General features: G+C 36.2%; 1 protein-coding gene across 1 annotated transcript; it reads left to right on the forward strand.

The window, feature by feature from the left end:
• The first annotated feature begins 1306 nt into the window (after positions 1-1306).
• Positions 1307-22356, forward strand: LOC121416000 (platelet glycoprotein V-like). Its single transcript, XM_041609429.1, has 2 exons — positions 1307-1446; positions 18696-22356. Exon 2 carries the CDS (start codon positions 18981-18983, stop codon positions 21039-21041), a length of 2061 nt encoding a protein of 686 aa, XP_041465363.1. The 5' UTR covers positions 1307-1446; positions 18696-18980; the 3' UTR covers positions 21042-22356.
• The last annotated feature ends 753 nt before the right edge of the window (positions 22357-23109 follow it).

Consider the following 23109-nt stretch of genomic DNA (forward strand, 5'->3'; position numbering starts at 1 on the left):
TATTCATATATTCTTTTTAATTGTGGTATTCATTTACATCCACAAAAAAACAATGCGTCCAGGACCGACTGGTATTTCGCAGTTTGCCAAGTACATTGTGCAACATGCTATGATATGCATTCAAAGTAGGAATGCAACAAAAATCCTTCATAAAGACTCATTGGTGTGCTATTCTAGTCACCTGGTCTATTCAATTTCTTCATCCTGATATGTAAGACAAGCTTACGTACTATCTTGCTTTGAAATCTGCCTATCATAATGAAAGAAATGAAAGGTCATTTGACTAAAATTGACCATGAAGTAACTACGAACTGGTCTATTGAAAGGTTGGGGAGTGAAAACCTTGTCGAAATGTTGCATTTACCACTTCAAATGGTTCGACTCATCACTCAAATTGTTGGATTCAGCTTTACGCAAAGTGGGATATGATATTTGTCATGCCTCTAACCTTTCAATTACTGATTTTACCATTGCAGTCTTAGAATGAGCTGATTTTAAGGCAATTCCTGTGCTTATTTCAATATCATAGATACGATTTTATTTTTCCTGTTAAATCTAAAATTTTATCTAATCACACTGATGCTTTATTTTGAATGCATCACAATCGCCCGCATTTTAAATGCAGTAATTAAAAACAATATTTATGCTGGCATGACATCAATATGAATGTCAATATTCTCTCTGTTAGTTTCACATAATCAATCTAAAACACTTTATCAAAACAAAAAAAAAACAGACAAAAAAGGCAACGTGAATGTGCCTTGTTGATTGTCGGCTCTTAGCTGTTGGTATAATAGTAGTGCAACCCATATCATGTCATTGGAATTTATAGGTTTTTCGGAGACTGCGGTTAGCCGAACTGGGCATTATTGGTGTATTCGATCAAATTAGTTTGATATTTCCTTATATAAATACAGTATTGCGTCAAAATGCTAAATTTAGCCACGTATTAGCCAGAGATTGTGGCTTGTATAATATACAGACGACATTAATATTCGACCATTTGGATTTGTAAAGGAACTGTCAGTTCTGTCATTGAATCTTTTCCTATTTGTTTTCTCCTGTCCAAATTGGGATACAAAAGATGGGGATTGATTCAAGAACTGTCAACATTTTGTTAAATCAACTGAAGTTATCGTCTTTCCCGTTTATCTTTCAGGAATCAATGTAAACTCGGATGCGATGTGGTTATTCGAGGGGAAAGATCTCAACTTTGCATCTGTGAGCTCTCACTGACCAGTCTATTGATTCAAGAACTGATTCAAGAACTGTCAACATTTTGTTAAATCAACTGAAGTTATCGTCTTTCCCGTTTATCTTTCAGGAATCAATGTAAACTCGGATGCGATGTGGTTATTCGAGGGGAAAGATCTCAACTTTGCATCTGTGAGCTCTCACTGACCAGTCTATTCAAGATCTTATCCATTGATGTTTTGTTGTAATCTGGTAAGTTAAATTTCTTTTGGACTAGTATCCTATTATCACGGTTACATAACGCATTAATTCCACAATACTGTTGCACTATGGATAAAAAGTATCCCTCTTGGTATAGATCATTGTCCGTCCAACATCACTCTAAATAAAGTCTACCCAATACTGGGTGAAATGAGAACACGTATGTTTGCTGGGTAAAATGATACTTAGCAAACTTTAAAATGCTGCGTTGAAAATTACCCTTTAAACTTGCAATTTGCCCACTACACTGCAAAAACTCCGGTGTTGATTTAACACCAGCCCGTAATCTTTATATGTCCACACCAGAGAAGTGTTAAACAACACCCGTTTCGTTTTGGTCTTACACCAGAAAGGTGTTTATACGTGTATCAACACCTATTTATAGTATTAAAACATTACCGGTTTGATTCCAAACTGGTGTCGTTTCAATACTTCTCTGGTGTGGACAACTATAGATTCCGGGCTGGTGTTAAATCAACAACGGAGTTTTTGCAGTGTATTTGGGAAAAAAATTACACAGCAAACAAGCTTGTTCCTTTTCAATATTGGGTAAATTATACCATGGTCACATTTGTTCTACGGCGGCCGTACGGCGAGTCGAAAACAGCCGTTTTATTCATTTTTATTCAAACCACCTATATTTAGCTGGTACAAAAATGTTAAAACGGCTGTTTTTGACTCGTCTTACGGCCGCCTTAGAACAAAGGTGACCATGGTATTACTCTTCTTTTTTTTAGAGTGCAGGTTCACTCACCGGGGGGGGGGGGTCATGATCAATAATTTGTGATTTTTTTTACTGGGAATTTCGCTCTGAGCCAATCAGATGCATGGATTTCCGTAGCTTATGACAATATTCAGTGAAAGTTGCTGACTATTTGTTTCGCGAAATGCTCCCTAGACGTGGATTGTGTTTTACTCATCGTTAATGCTGTACGGGTGCTCTTCTCACGTCAGAGTGCGCGTGATTGTATCTCTGAATAAATCGTTAGTTTAGAGAAATTAGCTAGAGAAATTCTGTTAGGCGCTATATAATTATTCAATTATAATTATTAATACCAATTTCATATATTTTTATTCTTCTTTTCCGGTCATAAAAGAAGGGGCACTCTACAATCATGTTTGTACATTCATTACTGTCTTTCCCCGTGGCGACGCCATAGTGGTGGGGGGTAACCAAGGACTCTTTTTTCATTGCTGTCAATTTTTTTTTGTACAGAAGTCCGCCCGTGGGAGAGTGTCGTATCGCCCACAATATGGAGTAATCGCAACAACTACATAGACGCTTTCTGGAACAAAGAGAATCTATTGTCAAAAGGTCTTCATGACAAAGCAGTCTTTGTCGAAAATCGGTGAATCAAAACAACAGTGCAATTTTTCGGCAGCTCCAAATCTTGCTGACCAGATTCACCGATTTTCGACAAAGACCTCTTGCATGTAGCTATGCATTGTGATTTAACGGGCATTTTCAAGAGATTTAATAATATAGATTCCTCCCCCGTTGGATTGTGAAAACCCATGCACCAATAGCCAATAACTATACGTGAGCGAGTATTTGACATTTGTCATGATGACAACTTCAGAAACTACATTAAATAAACTGTGACACCAGTTGATGTCCATACAGAAACACGCCATTTATAGGTGTTAAAACTATAATGATAGTTGGGACATACTGTAGCACTAGTAGAGTTTACACCAGTGTTAAAGAAACAACCAAAGGTGTTGTAATATACACATGGATAGTGAACCAACACTGAATAAATCTAACACCAGAGTAATATAACTTGTGTGGTCCTCTGAACCAGTTAACACACACTTTGTGTTGTGCAGTGCTCTTTTCTGAAGCTCACCACAAGATCGGGAGTCATTAATTTTGTAGATAGCATTTGATTTTTTATCAAAAGGCCTTGAAACTCATCCATTCTTTAATTAACTAATGGGTAATAGACAACTAGATAAAGACGCTACAGGCTTCCGAATCCCTCCATTCCTATTAACTTGATTACAGGGGGAATACAAAGTCTGGACTCTCATGCCCAGTCCCTGGGCTCAGTCATAACGATGTCAGCGACTCCAGACCGACAATACATATTACATTGTTACTGTTACCAATGATACAACAACACTGGCGGATCCAGGGGGAGGGGGCACAGCCGACATGCTTGTCTAATTTTCCTCGGAAAAAATGTCCCCCCACCTTTTTTGTTTAATCCTGGATCCGCCCCTGCTCAACTTCGGTCGGTTTGCAATTGGTTTCGATAGTGTGACTTTACTCGCTGTAGCCTTAATAGTCGATTTGACAGTCTCATAGGCTCAATACACCAACCTAGAAATGTTCTTTCCGATGAAGTTTTTTTCTTGATTCGTGTTCCTAAGGGGTCCTAGAACAAATTCAGCTTGGTTGCCAAAAGTTGCCGTTTGGGCAATTTTGCTAATTTGCATAAATCCAAAATGGCCGCCAGATGCCATCTTGAAAACCTAACTTTTGAACCCCTGTCCACAAAATGATGAGTAATGACTCGTTTTAGGGGTTTAGAGATGTGTAGAACTGATTTCTGTAATCATTTTTGCAATATAAGGTCATCTTCAGGTCAAATCCAAGATGGCCGCCATATGCAATCTTGAAAAATTGACTTTTGTTCCCCTTGCCCAAGAATGACGAGTAATACCTCTACTTAGGGGTTTTGGGGTGTGCAGAATCCATTTCTGCTTTCTATTTTGCAATATAATGTCATCTTCAGGTCAAATCCAAGATGGCCGCCATATGACACCATCTTGAAATATCAATTTTTGAACCCTTTGCCCCAGAATCATGCATAATAACTCTATTCATGAGTCATTAGGTATGTTGATTCAATTCATGTAGTTATTTTGCACAAAGGATAATCTTCAGATAAAATCCAAGATGGCCGCCAACCGCCATCTTGAAAAATTACTGTCTGAGGCTTATACGTGTTAGAACTAATGTAAAGGGATTTCAGTAAGATACTCATTTCTTTTATTAATTCTCAAGTTTTTGTCCCAGAATCATGAATAATATCCCTCTTTTCGTGAGTTATTTGGTATGTTTATTCAATTTCTGTTCATAATTTTGCAATGTAGGATCATCTCCAGGTCAAAATAATCCAACATGACCACTAAACGCCATATTAAGAAAAAAAAACTACTTCCGAGACTATTGAACCTTGAAGAAGTGCTGTCCCTAATAAGGTTGTTGTTATGTATTGGAGCTCATGTAAGGGGATTTCAGTGAGAATGATTCATTTCTTTTAATCACTCCATTTTTAGTTCGAGGTCAAGTCATGTCTAAGATGGTCAGATGGTTGATAGATTTCGTCATTAACCACTTACTTTAGAATTAAACCATTCATGGTTTGGGCTATGATTTCGGGAGTTTTGATCCCTTTTTTATTTCTGTGCAACCATACTTTTCCAGTGAAATGACTTTAAAGTATTATTTGAATTAAAAAGTGATTTCTCCGTATTTTTTTTCAAAAAAAATGATTTAATTATTAACTTCCTTTATAATTATTATTGGACTTTTCCTCCTGACAAGAGCCATTGACTTGGTCAGCAGGAGTGCACTATTTAGCCTCCTGCAGAAGATAGGCTCCCCAAGACTGTTCCACGGTCAGGATTGTTCTCATTCGTGAAATGTTTTACGGAAACGATGTCGCCCCTGCCTCTCAAGAAGTGGGAGTACAAGACCTAGTCATACATAACAGCTGCCTGTCTTGTGCATGTAAGGGGTTTGGACCATCCATCAGACTTTGAGACAGTCAGAAATCCTGATAGACTCAAGACACCGACTGTCCTCCAGATATGTATATCAACAGCACACACTCGTCTGGTTATGGTGGACTCCTCACCTACCTTGGACCGACTATATGTCTCTTGTCCCCTTTCACAGGACAAGCATATAAGCATCAGGATTGTAAAATCTGTCACAGTCATGGCCAAGCTCCTGCACGGAAGTAAGTCCTGGAAAACGTACGCCGACCAAGAAAAGTGGCTAAACACCTTCCATGTCAGCTGCCTCGGACGTATCATGCACGTTAATTAAATGGCAGGACAAAGTGAAAAATACAGAGACCCTTCAGCGTACGTGCTGGCATCAAAAGCTTATTCTCGCTCCTTAGTCAAAGGCACCTCAGGTGGTTGGGGCATGTTTGCCCCATGAAACCTTGGCGAATCCCTTCTTGGATTCGCCAAGGTAAGGTAAGCTGTGTGATTGGTCTCACCCCATCGATAGATCACACCTCCGTTTTAAAGACATGCAAATATGACATAAAACTTGCCGGCATAGACACTAACACTTATGAAGGTGTAGATGATAGTCGCCATCCATTCTATGGAGAGCTACTAAGTACAGGGGTCAAGACGTCAGAAAATAATCGGAATGCTAAATTGGCAGACCAAAGGCCTAGGAGGAAGGCTAGGGCAGCATCTCTATATAAACGTGTCTCAGCGCCATCCTCCTTCATCTGTAAAAATTTGCTCTAGAGACTGCCATTCTAGAGTGGAGCTCTATAGTCACTCTCGAAAATGTAATGCCTAGCGCTACACCACCATTTAATGCGAACTGATGCCTACCAATCATTGGACACATTGATTTAGAAAAAATAATATTGATAAAACACTTTCAAATTGAAATAAGACCCTAAAAGCCTCTTCAGTACAAAGGTATGAATGGACCTTAAAAAATACACTCGAAATGGATAGCCCAAACCTAAAGAGGATTCATTCTAAGTTGAGCAATTAATGTTGAAATGAACTTGAGAATTAATAAAAGAATGAGTATTCTTACTGAAATCCCTTTACATTAGTTCTAACACGTATAAGCCTCAGACAGTAATTTTTCAAGATGGCGGTTGGCGGCCATCTTGGATTTGATCTGAAGATTATCTTTTGTGCAAAATAACTACATGAATTGAATCAACATACCTAATGACTCATGAATAGAGTTATTATTCATGATTCTGGGGCAAAGGGTTCAACAATTGATATTTCAAGATGGCGTCATATGGCGGCCATCTTGGATTTGACCTGAAGATGACAATATATTGCAAAATAGAAAGCAGAAATGGATTCTGCACACCCCAAAACCCCTAAATAGAGGTATTACTCGTCATTCTGGGGCAAGGGGAACACAAGTCAATTTTTCAAGATTGCATATGGCGGCCATCTTGGATTTGACCTAAAGATGACCTTATATTGCAAAAATGATTACAGAAATCAGTTCTACACATCTCTAAACCCCTAAAACGAGTCATTACTCATCATTTTGTGGACAGGGGTTCAAAAGTTAGGTTTTCAAGATGGCATCTGGCGGCCATTTTGGATTTATGCAAATTAGCAAAATTGCCCAAACGGCAACTTTTGGCAACCAAGCTGAATTTGTTCTAGGACCCCATAGGAACACGAATCAAGAAAAAAACTTCATCGGAAAGAACATTTCTAGGTTCGGAAAATGTCAAATCGACTATAAGCTCGGCCAACATGAATAGCATCTTACAATGCAGAATTCCCTCCTGACCATGTTGACTGTTGCTTGAATTTTAAAGAATAAAGATCCTTCTTTCTGTTCGCTCTTCCTGACTGCGCATGGGAAGCCCACGCGATGATATCAGGTTGAATTTAATGAAAAGTAGCAAAAGGAAAGAACACCGAAAAATTGGGGCATTATTATACAGACACCTGATGGTGTCCCGTGAGGATCCCACATTAAAGTGTTGAAATTACACCAAAGAGTTTTAACAGAACACAAATGATATTAAAATAGTCACCATATATTATGACCGAAATTTTGAAAAACCGTCAATTTGGGTATGCATGGTATTTTCTCAGAGTGGAAGTAGGTTTGTTTTTTTTTTAACCCAATGATGCCACCTGGGCACCCTTGAGCATATTTAATTATTGTCATAAGCTACGCCCATTTCTTCAAATTCCTCTTTATCATGATTTTTTTCTATTTTACAGAATAAACATATCAACATCACCAATTTAACATCGATGTAAAATTGGTGATGTTGATATGTTTATTCTTTATCATGATTTTTTTCTATTTTACAGAATAAACATATCAACATCACCAATTTAACATCGATGTAAAATGATTGCACGTAGCTTCTACTTACACCGGTTAAACACCCCTGTTTTTGCTGTAAAGGTTATTTTGGTGAAGGTTTGATGATGATAAAAGAATAAGTTTTGACGTTTGACAAGTTTTCTTTAGTAAATCACATAATTGTGAGCAGAGCACCACTCCGATGTCATGTGATATGAAATCCATAAAATTCAATTCAATTCTTATTCATTCAAATTCAAATAGGTTAAAAAAAACATATGTACAATGCAAACGAATTAAAAATGCATACAATAATACAGAGTAAATCATTTCATAAATAAACAAAACATTGCCTTGATTAAATATCATAATTGAATGAAAGAGAACTTGAGAAGAAAAGCACAGAGGCCTTGTGAGAATAAGTTCTCAAAAGAAATTATAATATATATTACACAGGCATATCTAGATCATTATAATAATGTAGGATGACATCAAAAACATGTAAAAAAAAAAAATAGGGAGAGCAAAATAATTAATACTTGGACAAAAGGGATTTTTTAAGACATCTTTTAAATAAATTTAGATTTGTGTATGATCGTATGTTACGAGGAATGGAATTCCAAACAGTGGGAAAACTAAAACGGAATGATTTTTTTGTGAAGGTTGAGGAAACTTTAAATAAATGAAAATCATGGTTTATTCGAGTGTTGTAATTGTGAACATTGCTATTTATCTGAAACATCTGTAAAACATTCGATGGTAAAACATTTTGAAAATAAAAGAATCCAAGAACGGCAGTATAATAAATGTATAAGTCATAAACATTCAATATGTTTAATTTTTTAAATAATGGTGCAGAATGTGCAAGATAATGACTTCCTGTGCAAATCCGGACTGCTTTTTTTGTAGTTTAAATAGTGTGTTTAGCTTTGATTGATTGCAATTGCCCCAAAGTGGTATACAATATATTAAATAAGGTAATATTAAGGAATTATACAAAGTAAGCAGAGCAGATAGGGGTAAATAATGTCTGAGTTTAAATAAAATACCGACGCACTTTGATATTTTGTTGTTTATATAGTCTAAATGTACCTTCCATTGCAAATTTTTATCAACATAAATACCAAGAAAATTAACATCATCTGACTTTTGTAAAGGTTTTGAGTCAATGGATATGACAATATTTTCTACTTCATTACTCACATTGCTATATTTATTGTGGAATGGAACAAAATATGTTTTATTGAAGTTGATTATCAATCGATTAGTTTCATACCATGTGATAACTTTGCGGAGTTCAGATTCAATATTTTTTGTAAATTTTCTGTGTTTGGTTGTGTATAAAATAGAGTTGTATCATCAGCGTAAAGTATATATTCAAATTTTTTGAGGATTTGGTGATATCATTAATGTGCAATAAAAATAACAGGGGGCCGAGGATGGACCCTTGTGGCACGCCATATTTAATCAAAGTATTATCTGAAGAACAATTTGCAAAATATGTATAATGGTAGCGATTATCTAAGTAGCTAGTAAACCATTTCAAAACTGTTCCCCGCTATTGTGATCCACAATGTCAAATGCTTTTGACAAATCCAGAAATATCCCAAACCCAAACTTATTATTATTAATAGATGAAATAATTTTATCTTGAATGTCTATAATTGCATGGGAAGTAGAATGATTTTTTCTGAATCCATATTGGCTGTTAGTGATAATATTGTGGCTACAAAGAAAAGAGTACACTCGATTATAAATACATTTCTCAATCAACTTAGAAAAACAGGGTAGAATAGAGATTGGACGATAATTGTTAAAAACAATTTTCAATTTGAGTGGAACATCACCAGTTTCAATAGACATGTTAAAAATATGTACTAAAGGCTTCACAATGGAGTATATAATTTGCTTCATAATATTAACATTTAAATAATTAAAGTCATATGAATAACTGTTTTTTAATGATTTACTAATTTCAGCAATTTCAGATTCTGTAATAGGCTTAAAAAATATTGACTTTGGACAGCTATCAGCAAGATAATTATCAATAGTGATGTTACATTCACTATTAACAGGAGACGTTGATTCCAGTGCTATTGAACAACAGTTAGCAAAATAGGAATTAAACTCTTTGGCAATATTATGGGGATCATTGATTTCTTTCTCATCACAAATAAAATAGTCTGGAGTATTTTTTTCTGATTTTTTTAGTATATTGTTGATAATTGACCATGTTCCTTTAACATTGTTTTTACTTTGACTTAACTTATTAGAATAATACATTTTCTTGGCATTGCGCAATAAATTATTAACTTTGTTACGATGCCTTTTGTATTTAACTTCACTGGAAGATGTTTTATTTTTTAGAAATTGTTTGTATAACTTGTGTTTGCGTTTGATATATCTCATAAGTTTTGGGGTTATCCATGGTTTCCGAATCTTTATATTACGAACTTTATTTGTCTTAATAGGTAAACACTTATCTAACATAGCAATGAACATGGATAGAAATATGTTATAAGCTTCATTCACATCATTAGATATATAAACAGGGGACCAGTTTAAGTTATAAAGCTCATGATTTAACTTATTGATTCCTTCGACTGACAATTTACGAGATATATTTTGATTCTTTTTCTTATTCTTAGATAATTGTATATTTGTTATGAGAAAAATAGGTAAATGGTCAGTAATATCAACACTTAAAGAACCAGAATCAAGTTTAGAATCTATGACATTTGTAAAAATATTATCAATAAGCGTTGCACTGTTTGAAGTTATACGAGTAGGAGAATTGATAACAGGGAATAAACCAAAAGATGAATTGATGTTCAAGAAAGTACAGGCATCATGTTCCGAAGGATATTTACATAAATCAATATTAAGGTCTCCTAGGATATAGAATTTCTTACGCGAACATGAAATCTCACAAAGTAATCTGTTGTAAAAGTTTAAAAACACATCATTATTACAGCTTGGTTTTTTATACATGACACCAACTCTAAAGTTAATATTATTTTCACTAAAATCAATAAATAATGCTTCGCAACAGTCTTTTTCTTCATCTGTTTGAATAATATCATTACAAATTTTGAACTTGATGTTATCACATATAAATAAACCAACCCCACCTCCACGTCCGATATGCCTATCTAAATGAATAAAAGTATATCCCTCTATTTTAAAGGGAATAAGTGGAGTTTTAGAAATCCAAGTTTCTGAAATGGCAATAACAGAAAAAGAGTGTATTAATAATGATAAAAAGTCTATAATTTCGTAAAAATTCTTTTGTAGACTTCGAGCATTAAAATGTATTATGCTGAAACCCGAGGGTATATTAAATTGCAAATTGAACTCATTTGTGGTATAACAATTGTATGAATAGGAAGGATTTAATACATTTATATCAGGATCTATATCATGAAGAGTACTAACCATAGACTAAGTGTAAAATAGTATAACAGCTATGAATGAAATTCCATAAAAGTGTATATATATTTAAAAGGAAACACATTTCTCCAGATTTGATATTGAAAGGTATAATTGAATAAAAAGTTGATCTCCTCCAAAAATACATTACATACAAAAAAAAAACAAACATGTAAAAAACGTAAAGAAAAAAGGGACTTATACGAGTTCTATCAATCAGATGATAGAGTAGAGATAATGAAACATGTTAACAGTATACACATGAATATACATGTACATACAGGAAATACAGACACAAATACAACAATCTTCAAATAAGATATTAAAGTCCAGAATGGGAAAAACTCCACCAGGATTAATGCAATGAAATCGAGATTAAGTCTGTTCAGTTTTAGTCAGTTTGTCCATTACTTGCAAGATGTGAACTATAACTTCTTTAGAACATCAATGTTATGGATTAGTTTTGTTTGATTCTCTTTTCCTTTCAACACGGCAAATATGCGTCCGTCTTTACTCCATGTTTTGTCCACTTTGTCATTTTGTCTCGTCTCATTGAGCAGTTTTTGATTTCTAGCTGTGAGGTCCTCAACGATGGACATTTTCTGACCTTTCAGCTTGCGTCGCTTTGAGATGAACTCCTGGCGCTTCCGATAGGATTTAAATTTGACTATGATGCCTCTTGGATGATCTCTGTTGGGATGCTCTTTCCTCAGACCCACCCTGTGGGAGCGTTCAATGTCCTCGATCTTGAGATCTACCTGGAGATGTTCATTTGAAACTTTTAAAACGATGATGTCGGTGTTTAAAAATGATTTTTACCCGCGCGTTTTGATCCAGAACCAAATAGATTTAGACACACTTCCTTGATTTTTCAAGGGTTGATGTGAATTATTAATTTAAAATTGCATGACCAATGAAGCAGATACTCGCTTTTGGAGTCACACCAAAAAATATAATTTCTAAACGTTATTCCGTGACTCATGGATTTTCGAAAAAAAATAACCATCATTAATACGTTTCTCTGATTCATTTACTTTTATTTCTGTTTAAACCATTGACTTGATTTCACTTCCCTTTCCACGCCTTTCGTGTTCGTGCTTCATCTGACGATACCTTGGTTGTGTGTGTGGGTGTGTGAGGGTGTATGTGAGAGACTGTTAGGGAATGTGTGTAATCTTCCTTGCTATTAGAATATCTCATTTTAAGACTTCTTTGCGACGTCATTAACGGAGGGCTATCCTACCTAATGCTGGATGAACTCGAGGTTATGGGATATATATATTGAGTCGGCAAGAAGCTTGAATCAAGATATGTCTCCATAAAATATGCCGCCAATTTTATAGGGTAGGCATTAAAGAATGAAAATATGAAAATAATATGATTTTAAAAGATAAACTAAAATCATAGAAAACACTGAATCAAAATCGGACAAGGCATAACAAAGCTATGACATTTTAAATTTCAGTGAAGCAAATTAATGCATGTCTCCATGAATATGCAATGGAGCAATTATGTCATATCCCTACTTTATTTGTTTAGTTTTATTATTATATTATAATCCAATTTAGTCCACCAAGCATGAAAATGTTTGAATTGACAACTGATTCAATGTATAAGATTCTCATTGCTATAACTTATTTTGTTACAGTGGAATTATCACACACATGTATGAAAATATGAAACAATTACGTTTTAATACATGCCATAATATACCGGCCCAACAATGCATGTTCATGACGGCGTTCATAACTATTTTCGCAAAATATTGCAACAAATCAAAATCATGTTTTTGTTATTAAATTTTGATGACATGTTCAGCATTTGCTGGTTGGATTTACTTTATTCATTTAGTTTTTTTCAGCCCAAAGTACCCCTTTGATCATTACATTATTTTATTTATGTATATTTTGAAGAAAAAATATATTGACCTAACTTTTATTAGAATCATATGATTTTAGGATGGAATTGGCAAGTCCATTAAGATCGGGCTTATGCTATTTCTCCCGTTAAACTATAAGATAAAAATAATAATTCATTTCTTCTTCCTATGCTGCTGACAAGAAAAGAACCGTTATACACTGAAAATTGAATCAGAAATATTATAAGCGACGTCATATTATTTTCTTGATTTTAGTGTTTTTCTGTGGCATTTTGCAAGATGTCAGATATATTTGGTTAAATCTGGTTATGTTTATTTGGGAATAATGCTTCCATGCTTACCCTCTGACATTTTCAACGAAATCAAATCAACTTCTGTTCATCAATGCGGATTTAAACGAAATAATATTTTTTTATATACTGGATAGAGTTTGGTAAATTCGTAAATACCGCAATCTCATTAACATGCTAATGAAACTCTCAAAGCGTCTTAGCCGTTGAAATGTCATTTTCATCGAGTCTGCTTTTAAAAGCATGGACCTTTCAAAGCAATTATCTTCGTCTGTTGTACGCATGCTCATACGATAAAAAAAACAATCTTGAAAGACAGATTTTATTCAAAATCCAAAAAGAAGCTTTAATTTTCTTTTCGTTTTTTGTTGGAAATGAATTTGAAATTACATAGGTTTTGGTTATTAATTGCAGGTAACATTCACTGACAGTAACAAATTATCGTATTTTTGCCACAATATCGTATTTGGGCTATGGCTAGGGGGCCATCATCCTTCTTGGTTATTTTTCCCCAAATCACTCAAAAATCCTAGCCGTTCGGGGGGCCGGGGGGGGGGTATAGCATGCATGGGCAAAGTGACACTGAGAGGGTAAACTATGTCGTATATCTTTAAAGGTCAAGTCCACCCCAGGAAAATATTGATTTGAACAAATAGAGAAAAATCAAACTAGCATATTGCTGAAAATTTCATCAAAATCGGATATCAAATAAGAAAGTTATGGCATTTTAAAGTTTTGCTTTTTTTTCTCAACTCAGTGACATGCTAATGAGACTGTCGATGGTGTCCACCCCCTCCACTATTTCCTTTTGTTTTTTATTGTTTGAATAATACAATATTTCATTGTTGCAGATTTGACAATCGGGACCAACTTGACTGAACCATCTCGTATTAAACAATGCAAATTCCATATGTTCAGGGAGGAATTAATCACTTGACATTGAGGAGAAAATTAGAATATTTCATATTTCATGTAATAAAATACAAAAGAAATAGTGACTGGATGACGTCATCAGTCTCCAGCAAGAATGTGCATATAACTGTTGTGTGAAATTAAGCGAAACTTAAAAATGTCATAACTTTTTTTCCATCCGATTTTGATGAAATTTTTAGTGTTATTCTTGTTGGATTTTCCCTTTTTATCCAAATCAACTTTGTGTTGGGGTGGATTTGTCCTTGTGGAGCGTTGTGGCCCAGTGGTTAAGTCTCCGGACTTTGAAACAGAGGGTCGTGGGTTCAAATCCCAGCCATGGCGTAATTTCCTTCAGCAAGAAACTGATCCACAATGTGCTGCACTCAACCCAGGTGAGGTAAATGGGTACCGGTAGGAAGTAATTCCTTAAGAAGCTGTGTGCGCTCTGAACGCCTAGCTTAGCCGGGTAATATAGGAGCGCATTGAGCACCTAACAAGGTGGATATGTGCGCAATATAAATACCCTATATTATTATTATTTTTATTAATATGCTATGTCATTTCAATCAGAAAATTGACGCCACCTATGGCCCATCTTGTAAACCCTCCACCCCCACACTGGAGCCATTTCCGTGACTGGAGCCCCGATCAAAATACCTTGGCGCTGCCCTTCCATTCACGCATAATTCTTCCATTATTCAGGCCATAATTACGCCTAGTTGGCCATGGTATGGTATGAGCGCCATGGAAACACGGAGTAAAACAAGGTATATGATATTCATCCCTTGGATGACAATATAGCTTGTATAGCTTGCTGGCCTGATGTAGCAAGTGTTAATACGTCACGACTCGTGAATAATATATGATGCGCGGTAATATCATGTCATCTGATATGCCATAATTCCTGATTTCCCCTGGCGACCTGTAACCCGTAGAGCAGACGGTATCTGGTTATGGCAATTAAAACAATGTTCTTGTCTTCGGTCGTTTTATCTATCATATTGAGGAAAATATCAGTCCTTGTCCTAGCTGTTGCTCTTAAAGGTGAAGTCCACCTCATAAAAATGTTGATTTGAATAAATAGAAAAAAAATCAAACAAAATGCTGAAAATTTCATCAAATTATTATGTAAAAAAAAGTAGTGACATTTTAAAGTTTCCCTTACTTTTCAGAAAACAGTTTTATGCACAACTCAGTGACATCCAAACTTTGGGACAATCGACGATGTCCCTCTCTCACTATTTCTTTTGTTTTTTATTGTTGAATTATACAATATTTCATTTTTACAGATTTGACAATAAAGACCAACTTGACTGAACCATATATTATTCAAAACAATAGTAATTCCACATGTTCAGGGAGCAATTAATCGTTGTTTCTCTTGATAATGAGGAGAAAAGTAGAAAAGTTCACATTTCTTATAATAAAATACAAAAGAAATAGTGAGTGGATGACGGCATCAGTCTCTGTAGTTGCATTCCGACCAGGATGTACAAAATTCAGTGAAACTTCAAAAGGTCATAACTTTCTTATTTTGCATTCGATTTGCATAAAATTTACAGTGTTATGCTTGTTGGAATTTTTAAAAATTCAAATCCCCTTGTCCTTTAAACATGTTAAAGGTAAAAGAGCTTCCATTTTCATGCCACAGTCACACTGCCGGGGATAAAATGACTCCAAGTCGACCGACGGTATGTCATTGGAGTAAATTATATTATCTGTGGTCGATCAAGAGTTAGTCTGGGCGATGTGACTGTGCATAATAGTTCGCATATCAAAGGGATAAACATCAAAATGTAGGCCTATACCAACGCATATTCGTATCTTCCGTATTGACATTTGACATTTCACACTTTCTACGTTTCCCTATTCTTATAAAAGTAATAAAATGTATTCTATTTGATTGAATATAATAATCTATAGACATTTTCCTTCTCCAGCTTCATTACCTCCACCCTCTCATCATTAGAATTCATTTACAAATGAATATAGAATACGAAACCTGAAAAAAAGAGCTTACACTTTTTCTGTCCTCGTTAAACCGAAATCAAAGACCATCTGGCGTCATTCGCATAAAGCTGACGGAGGTAAATCTCTTACATTATTATAAGCGATTTGAAGGTCAAATCAACGCAATCAGGCAATATGCATGTATTTTGCAATGAGTAGGAAATATCACTCGCTCTTTTAAAATTAGTCATTACGTATAACTTACTCCAAACTTGACCTATTTTTAACTGAATGAAATAGATTCTACAAATCGGTGGCTATAATGTGCACACAAAAAACTGGTCAATAAAAAACTTGTAATCTATGTGGGAAATTACACCAGTTTGGAATCAAACCGATGCTGTTTTAAAACTAATTGGTGTTGTATAAACATCTACCTGGTGTTAGAACAATACCAAACAGGTGTTGTTTAACACTTCTCTTGTGTGGACACATATAGATTCCGGGCTGGTGTTAAATCAACACGAGAGTTTTTGCAGTGCAGGAGCCTTAATCGCCCACCTGAGTGTGTGGATGCATTGTGTGGAAATGAATATTGTTAGACGTGTATCAATCAGATATGATTATTTACAAGTGAAGTCTAGTAATATAGACCCATTTGAATGATAATCGACTACTCAATACATTATACCGCAATAATTATGTTACCATGTAGCGAAGCAATTACTTTTCCTTTCAAAACATTTTAGTTTCTTTATACAAATACAATTGTAGGTAAATTTATTCTCTGTAGAATAAGTAGATACATATCTAAAAATGTATATTATAAGACTATGTATTTATAACACACAGTCAATGACAGACCACACACAGTCCATTCCCTCTTTAACGCCACCATCCGAAAGACTTGACCTGGGCTCGAACCTCCGCATCAATCTGTAACTCCCCCACCTATAGCTTGGATTACAGGCGAACGCCACAACGCCAAGTCCTCTACTATTATCTGGGGGTGTTTCATCAACATTTTTGTCCGACAAGTTGTCAAATCTGACAACTTTCCTTGATTTTGATTGGCTGAGAAGCGTTGTTACTATGGCAACTGTGGGATAAAATGGGACTTGTCGGATATAATGTCCGACTACCCTGGTCATGTTTATCACACGTAAACATTGTAAATGAAAAAATTCATTCGTGGGAAGTTCACCCTGAAGAAAACTTTATTGTAAAAAATAGCAGAAAAAATAATAAAAAATATTGGTGTAGGTTTGAGGAAAACCCGTTGAAGATTAAGAAAAATATTAGAGTTCAAAGTTTTGTATTTGTGACGTCATAAACGAGCAGCTGCCCCATATGTTATGTAATATAAAATGCACGAATTTCAAATTTTGTATGGTTCCTGATGACTTAATTTTTTGTTTTCTATTCATAGTCGGGTGTGAAATGATTTTTACATTGATATCCAATAGGTACAGTGAAAATCATGTTAAATTTTCTGATAAAATGATGTTTCATTGATTTTTTACCATTCGCTATGTACGAATGCAGCTCGCATATGAGGTCACAAATCAAGTAATTGAAATTCTAATAACTTTTTAATTCTTTGATGATTTTTTATCTAACCTTCAGCAGTATTTTTTATTATTTTCTCTACTATTTTTACAATAAACTTTTTGTCAGGGTGAACTTCCCCTGTAGGTACTACTCAGTTCATAATCATGGTAATCGGTCATATCGCAATGATAATGTTAACAAGTAGCAAAACTGGTACTTTTTTCTCTCAAAAACATTTTACTTGATCTACCCAAAAAAATTACATTTATTTTATAAGGTATATTATTTTTATGACTTGCCATTTATAACACGCAGTAAATTAGAGACAGCGAGCTGTACGCTCCCCCTTTTCAAAATGTACACATTGCCATTGAACAACAAAGGGCTGCATAAAAGGTGCAGTAAAATATTATTAGTCACAATTTCGATACACCATAATATTAATGCATGCTGGGGAGGCACGAGGGTATTATGATGGGGGGGGGGGGGTAGGACAATCTATTTAAGAGATACATAACCAACACGGGTCCTTTAGCTCTAAATCTTCCTCCTCTCTTTCCGTTTTCCCCTTGTTCGTTTTCTGTTCTTTTTTCTTCTCCTTCCCTCTTTCACACCTTGAAAAATCGAAGGGGCGGTCGCTATAAACCCCTAGCGCCCCCTTAATACATACGAGTCAATGATGGGTTGAATGCCCAAATTATTTGCCAACAGCAGCCTAATGACTTCCAGCTCGGTATTATATTTGTGTGTTTTATTCTCTCTCGAGAATCTGAAATATCAACATTCCCATGACTGCTACCATGCATCTCTAAATAAAAATGACAAAGCAGGTCACCTATCGAATGTAACAAAGAAAAAATATCTTTTATGAATAATCGACTCATTCTAATTACCTACCCTACCATTGCAGCTGCTGACAAATGTGCCTGAACAGCAAGATTCTTTGTTATCCACTAAACATTGTGCACGTTTTTTTTCATAGCATTATACAGAATGCTTGTGGGATCTTCTAAAGATATTAGGGCGGATGGGGAGGTTTGTCTTTGAGTGGATCCTCACTATGCTCACTTTGTACGGTTATTTTGGGGTACCTTCTACAATATAACATCGGTTAGAAAGTTACAGACTGTTAACATAATTTTTTCTTCTTCTTTTCATCCAGGGAGTCGTTACAGAAAAGACTTCTACATCTACAGCAGAAGAAATTTCGAAGTTTTTACCGGAGAAGGTGAGAACAGATGTCTTTGAACTGCCAGCGGTATCTCTCACATTTAGGAATATCTAAGAAGGACATCCGTGTAGAACTGCTCTTGAGCTCGCTTTGGCAGCGTTTTTCATCAGACAGATAATGAAGAAATAACTGCTCCCAGCAATGTAAGCCTTGCAATGAAACATAGAAATAAGGATACGACATTCAATACTTTCGTGGCGTGAAGAAAGTTATACGATGAAATTCTACACGTCGCTATGGAGTTTCGGTCGAACGGTTGTAGCGTGGTGTTGCCTTGCCACTTTTTTCGATGTGGTCCTGGCAAGGGTCTCCAGGACTTTTCCGTGTCCCAAGGCATGCTTATGCGACTTGATCACACTTAAAGTGGACTGCTCGGGAGGTGGACTCGACGGCTTACCCTCTACCGTTCCACTGAACACAAGAATCTTACTCTTTCAAGAAAATAATTTGGGAAACGAACTCACCATACCTGTTTTCAACATAACAGCCATGGTTCGCCTCAGGCAGTTGTCCGTTGCAAATAATTCGTTGAGTTTCATAGACCCGGCGGTGTTCCCAAAACAAATAAAGTTGATCAAATTGAACTTTGACAGTAACTACCTTGAGGGCATACCAGCAATGGTTCGCAATATGCGATTGCTCAAGCACTTACACCTTAGCCGTAATCGAATATCTAGTATTAATAACAACGATTTACCGCCGTCTTCTACCATAGAGAAGTTATATTTGGACTCGAATCAGATCTACATCCTTGAAGATGGTGCCTTTGCCGGTCAAAAGCGGCTTGAAATTTTATACATGGCGGATAATCTCATCAGCAATATTTCCACTGGTCTTTTTTCGAAACTATCGATGATCATGCAACTTGACTTATCTTACAACAACATTGGTGCCGATTTGAAAACTCAGTATGATTTTCTGAATGACGACATTCCTACTCCCAAAACTGGAGAAGTTGGTGTTAGCTCACATTCGGGTCTTGGGCCACCTCTAAACGTCAGTGAATGGTTCACGCCGAACATTGCTCCAAAACTGGAATATCTTAACCTAGAAGCAAATGACATACAGACGATCGCACAAAATGCCTTTAAATTATTCCCTGTACTTGCTTCGATTAACCTGGCATATAATCAGTTGATAGCATTGCCACCACAAGTATTACATACTTTAAGTAACCTACAAATTCTTGACATTAGTGGCAATAGATTACGTGAATTGCCATCAGAGCTGTTTCAGAAGAGCACGCGCCTTGAAGTCATCAAGCTAAAAAAGAACCTTTTAGTCAATTTACCAGAAAATATATTTGTCGGTGTTGAGAAGAGCCTCTTGGAGCTTGATCTATCGGGAAATAACCTACATAGTGTTTCGTGGATGAACGTCGATCTACGACATCTCATTGTTCTTGATCTGTCAGCGAATGCCCTTACTGATGCGGGGAGCTTGACACATATAGTTAGCTTACAAAGGCTGTTTCTTCAAGAAAATCAGCTGTTTGATATTCCAAACGTGCGGAACTTGACACGCCTTCAAGAGTTACACTTAACCAACAACTCCATCAGGACCATATCATTTGATGCGTTCAACGGCAATGTGGCGCTGGAATTAATCGCGCTGGACTACAACGAACTCGTCACTCTTGCAATGGAACCCTTCGAGGGTATACCGTTCCTGCAGACTGTCAAAGCCGTGGGAAACCCTTTCAACTGCGACTGTAAAATGAAATGGATGGCAAATTTTGCAGAGGATACAATGAGTTACGACCTGTATCTGAACGGGATTTATGCAGACGAGATGGGCATACCGGAAAGCACGTTTGTGGCTCTTGAAGCTTGGATAGCACCCTTGAAGGCTGAAGTCATATGCGTAAGACCTCTTCTGGTTCAGGGCGTGGACCTTCACACGGCTCTCTATAACTTCGGACCTGACCTCATATGCAGCCATTTTGCAAACCCCAGGAGTATCATGGTCCTTATTCTCACCTGGTTCCTGATTATCATCGTATTTCTCATTCTGTTCTGGGGGAAGACCTTCTGGATGGCCCGGAAGCAGTTCGGCAGCTCCAGGCCTAAGATCGGCCAAGAAAAGCCCAAGGACGACGATACTTGTTACGTCATATCGGCTGTCTCGAAAAAGGCGGGAAACGGCCAGTATCATTTGCTACCGGACAAGAGTGACAATGAGCCGTTGGTATTTCTCTCGAACCATGATGACGAGGCCTGCAAATTAAGGACATTTGAAAGGAGCTCAACAGAAATATTTATTGAAACCACCGTCTGATCTCGGATATCTAAAACAAACTCTTGAGTTCTGCGAATCTTGGACTAGTTAGCAGACGCCCTCTTGATTGTTTCGAAACAGATGTTATTTTATATTTCCGTTATTTTTCACCTAAAATCGTAATCGTTGCCATGTGTGCGTATGAAAGATATATTGTCATATTCGTAATTTTGTTTGCATTATCATACTATTTGATCAATGGCATGACTGTGTTCATCATGAATATGTTAGCTCTCATTAACAAAATTGGAAGATATACTTTCCCATTTTATAACTATGAAGCTGTTATGTATGGATAAATGTTTGCTCCAACTAAATTCATTTAATTAATGAAGATGACTCGGTGGATATTCAATTTGCCCCAAACACAAAAAATGCCCCCCTATATCAAACTCGCATTACTTTATTGTATCGAAAGACTAACGCAAAGTAGCTTGACCAGAATGTTTTTACGCTGCCTTTGAAGAATTTGGTTTTAAGACGGTATCCAAGACGGCCGTTGACCTGTAGATTGACTTTATTCATATTTACAGTAGATGTCCGATGTGGGGGCTATCACACGATTTTCTTTTTTAAGCACAGCAAACACTTGTGTACATTGAAAATCACGCCAATCATTTCAAACTGATGTTAAAGCATTTACTTCAAGATCCATTTGCATCATTACATTGAAGACATTTGCTTGTTATTTAAAGGTGTATACTCCGGGCTGATAATTATCTGAATGAATCGCATGAAATTCCCCGCGCAAAAAGTTGAAAGTTTCCTGAAACCCAAATAACAGCGTTATTGGATCTTAAAGTTTAGGGATATTCTGTGAAAGCAGTTATAATGCATGTCGTCATGAATATGCTGTAGGTGGTGATGATGACATGTTCCCACTTTCCTCTTTCTTATGAAATGACATGAAATCGTAATTATTTTATATTTTCATACATGTATGAATGTATGATATGTCTCCCTTGTAACAAAGTGCAGCTATGATTGTTTTACGCATTGGGTCAGTTGTCGATCCATTTTCCCTATTCGATGGGGACAAAATTTTAATTAAATATCTCAAATAATGATGAATATACTAAAGAACAAGTGGGGATAAGATATAATCATCGTATTCATTGCATATTCATAAAGAAAAGCATTACTTTTTCACTAAAATATTGCAAAACTATAAAGGGATAACTTTCGACTTTGTTATTCCTTGTCCGATTTTGAGGAAATTGTAAGTGTTTTGTTGGTCTGATTTTATTTCTTTTCAAATTATAATTTCAGCCCGGAGTACTCTAGTCTACAAATGTAGACCCACATGTGCAGTGTGCGTACCGCAGCTGATTCAAGGAGTCTGCATAGCAGACTAGGTCTGTGGCTGAAATGGCTCGCTTCGCTCGTCCTTTCAGGTTGGTTTGCTTTTGCTTTGCAAACCAGTAGCAGATCCCACCTCACGAGCCATTCAGAGTCTGCATAGCAGACTAGAGTACTCCGTTAACATTATTCAGTCATGTTAGCGTTCTGTTAACCTCTTGGATGTAATTTTAGCACCCAAGGGTCTGGACCTCCAACTAGTGTAAGTATTAGCACCCGAGTTATAACAGTAAGATAAAAGAATTTGTTGAAACGATTGAAAATGATTGGAAACTCTCCGGGACACACGGGAATCCAAGCGCCATCCACAACTAGCGGCAGTTAATTAGAAAAACCAATACTCGGCATGATTCCATTATTCCCTCCAAATATAATTTTCATGTATATATGTAGGGGCTGGGCTACAGGTGGCAGGGGGCTAACGCCCATATGAGTGTTTTAGGTTCATACGAAATAGTGGTATTTTGAATCGTTCATTTTCACTAAACGGTCTCACGGCGCATCCTGTTATGAATTATGGTATACAAATGAGGTAGCCATACGTTTTATTTATTTCTTTACTTTTTTAGGTGTGTGACACCATTGGCTGCCTCATTTTTAAACCGGCTATGATCTGCATATCACTGTTTTGTGAAAATATGCGAAAGTTTAAGAACCATAACTTTCTCATTTTACATTTTTATAGGCTTAAACACAAGTTTTGGGTTAG

Source organism: Lytechinus variegatus, chromosome 5 (genome assembly GCF_018143015.1).
Source record: "Lytechinus variegatus isolate NC3 chromosome 5, Lvar_3.0, whole genome shotgun sequence".
NCBI classification, from domain to species: domain Eukaryota; kingdom Metazoa; phylum Echinodermata; class Echinoidea; order Temnopleuroida; family Toxopneustidae; genus Lytechinus; species Lytechinus variegatus.

What these genes read in the sequence shown, in the direction of transcription:
- LOC121416000 (XM_041609429.1), top strand. Translation starts at nt 18,981, where the DNA reads ATGAAATTCTACACGTCGCTATGGAGTTTCGGTCGAACGGTTGTAGCG.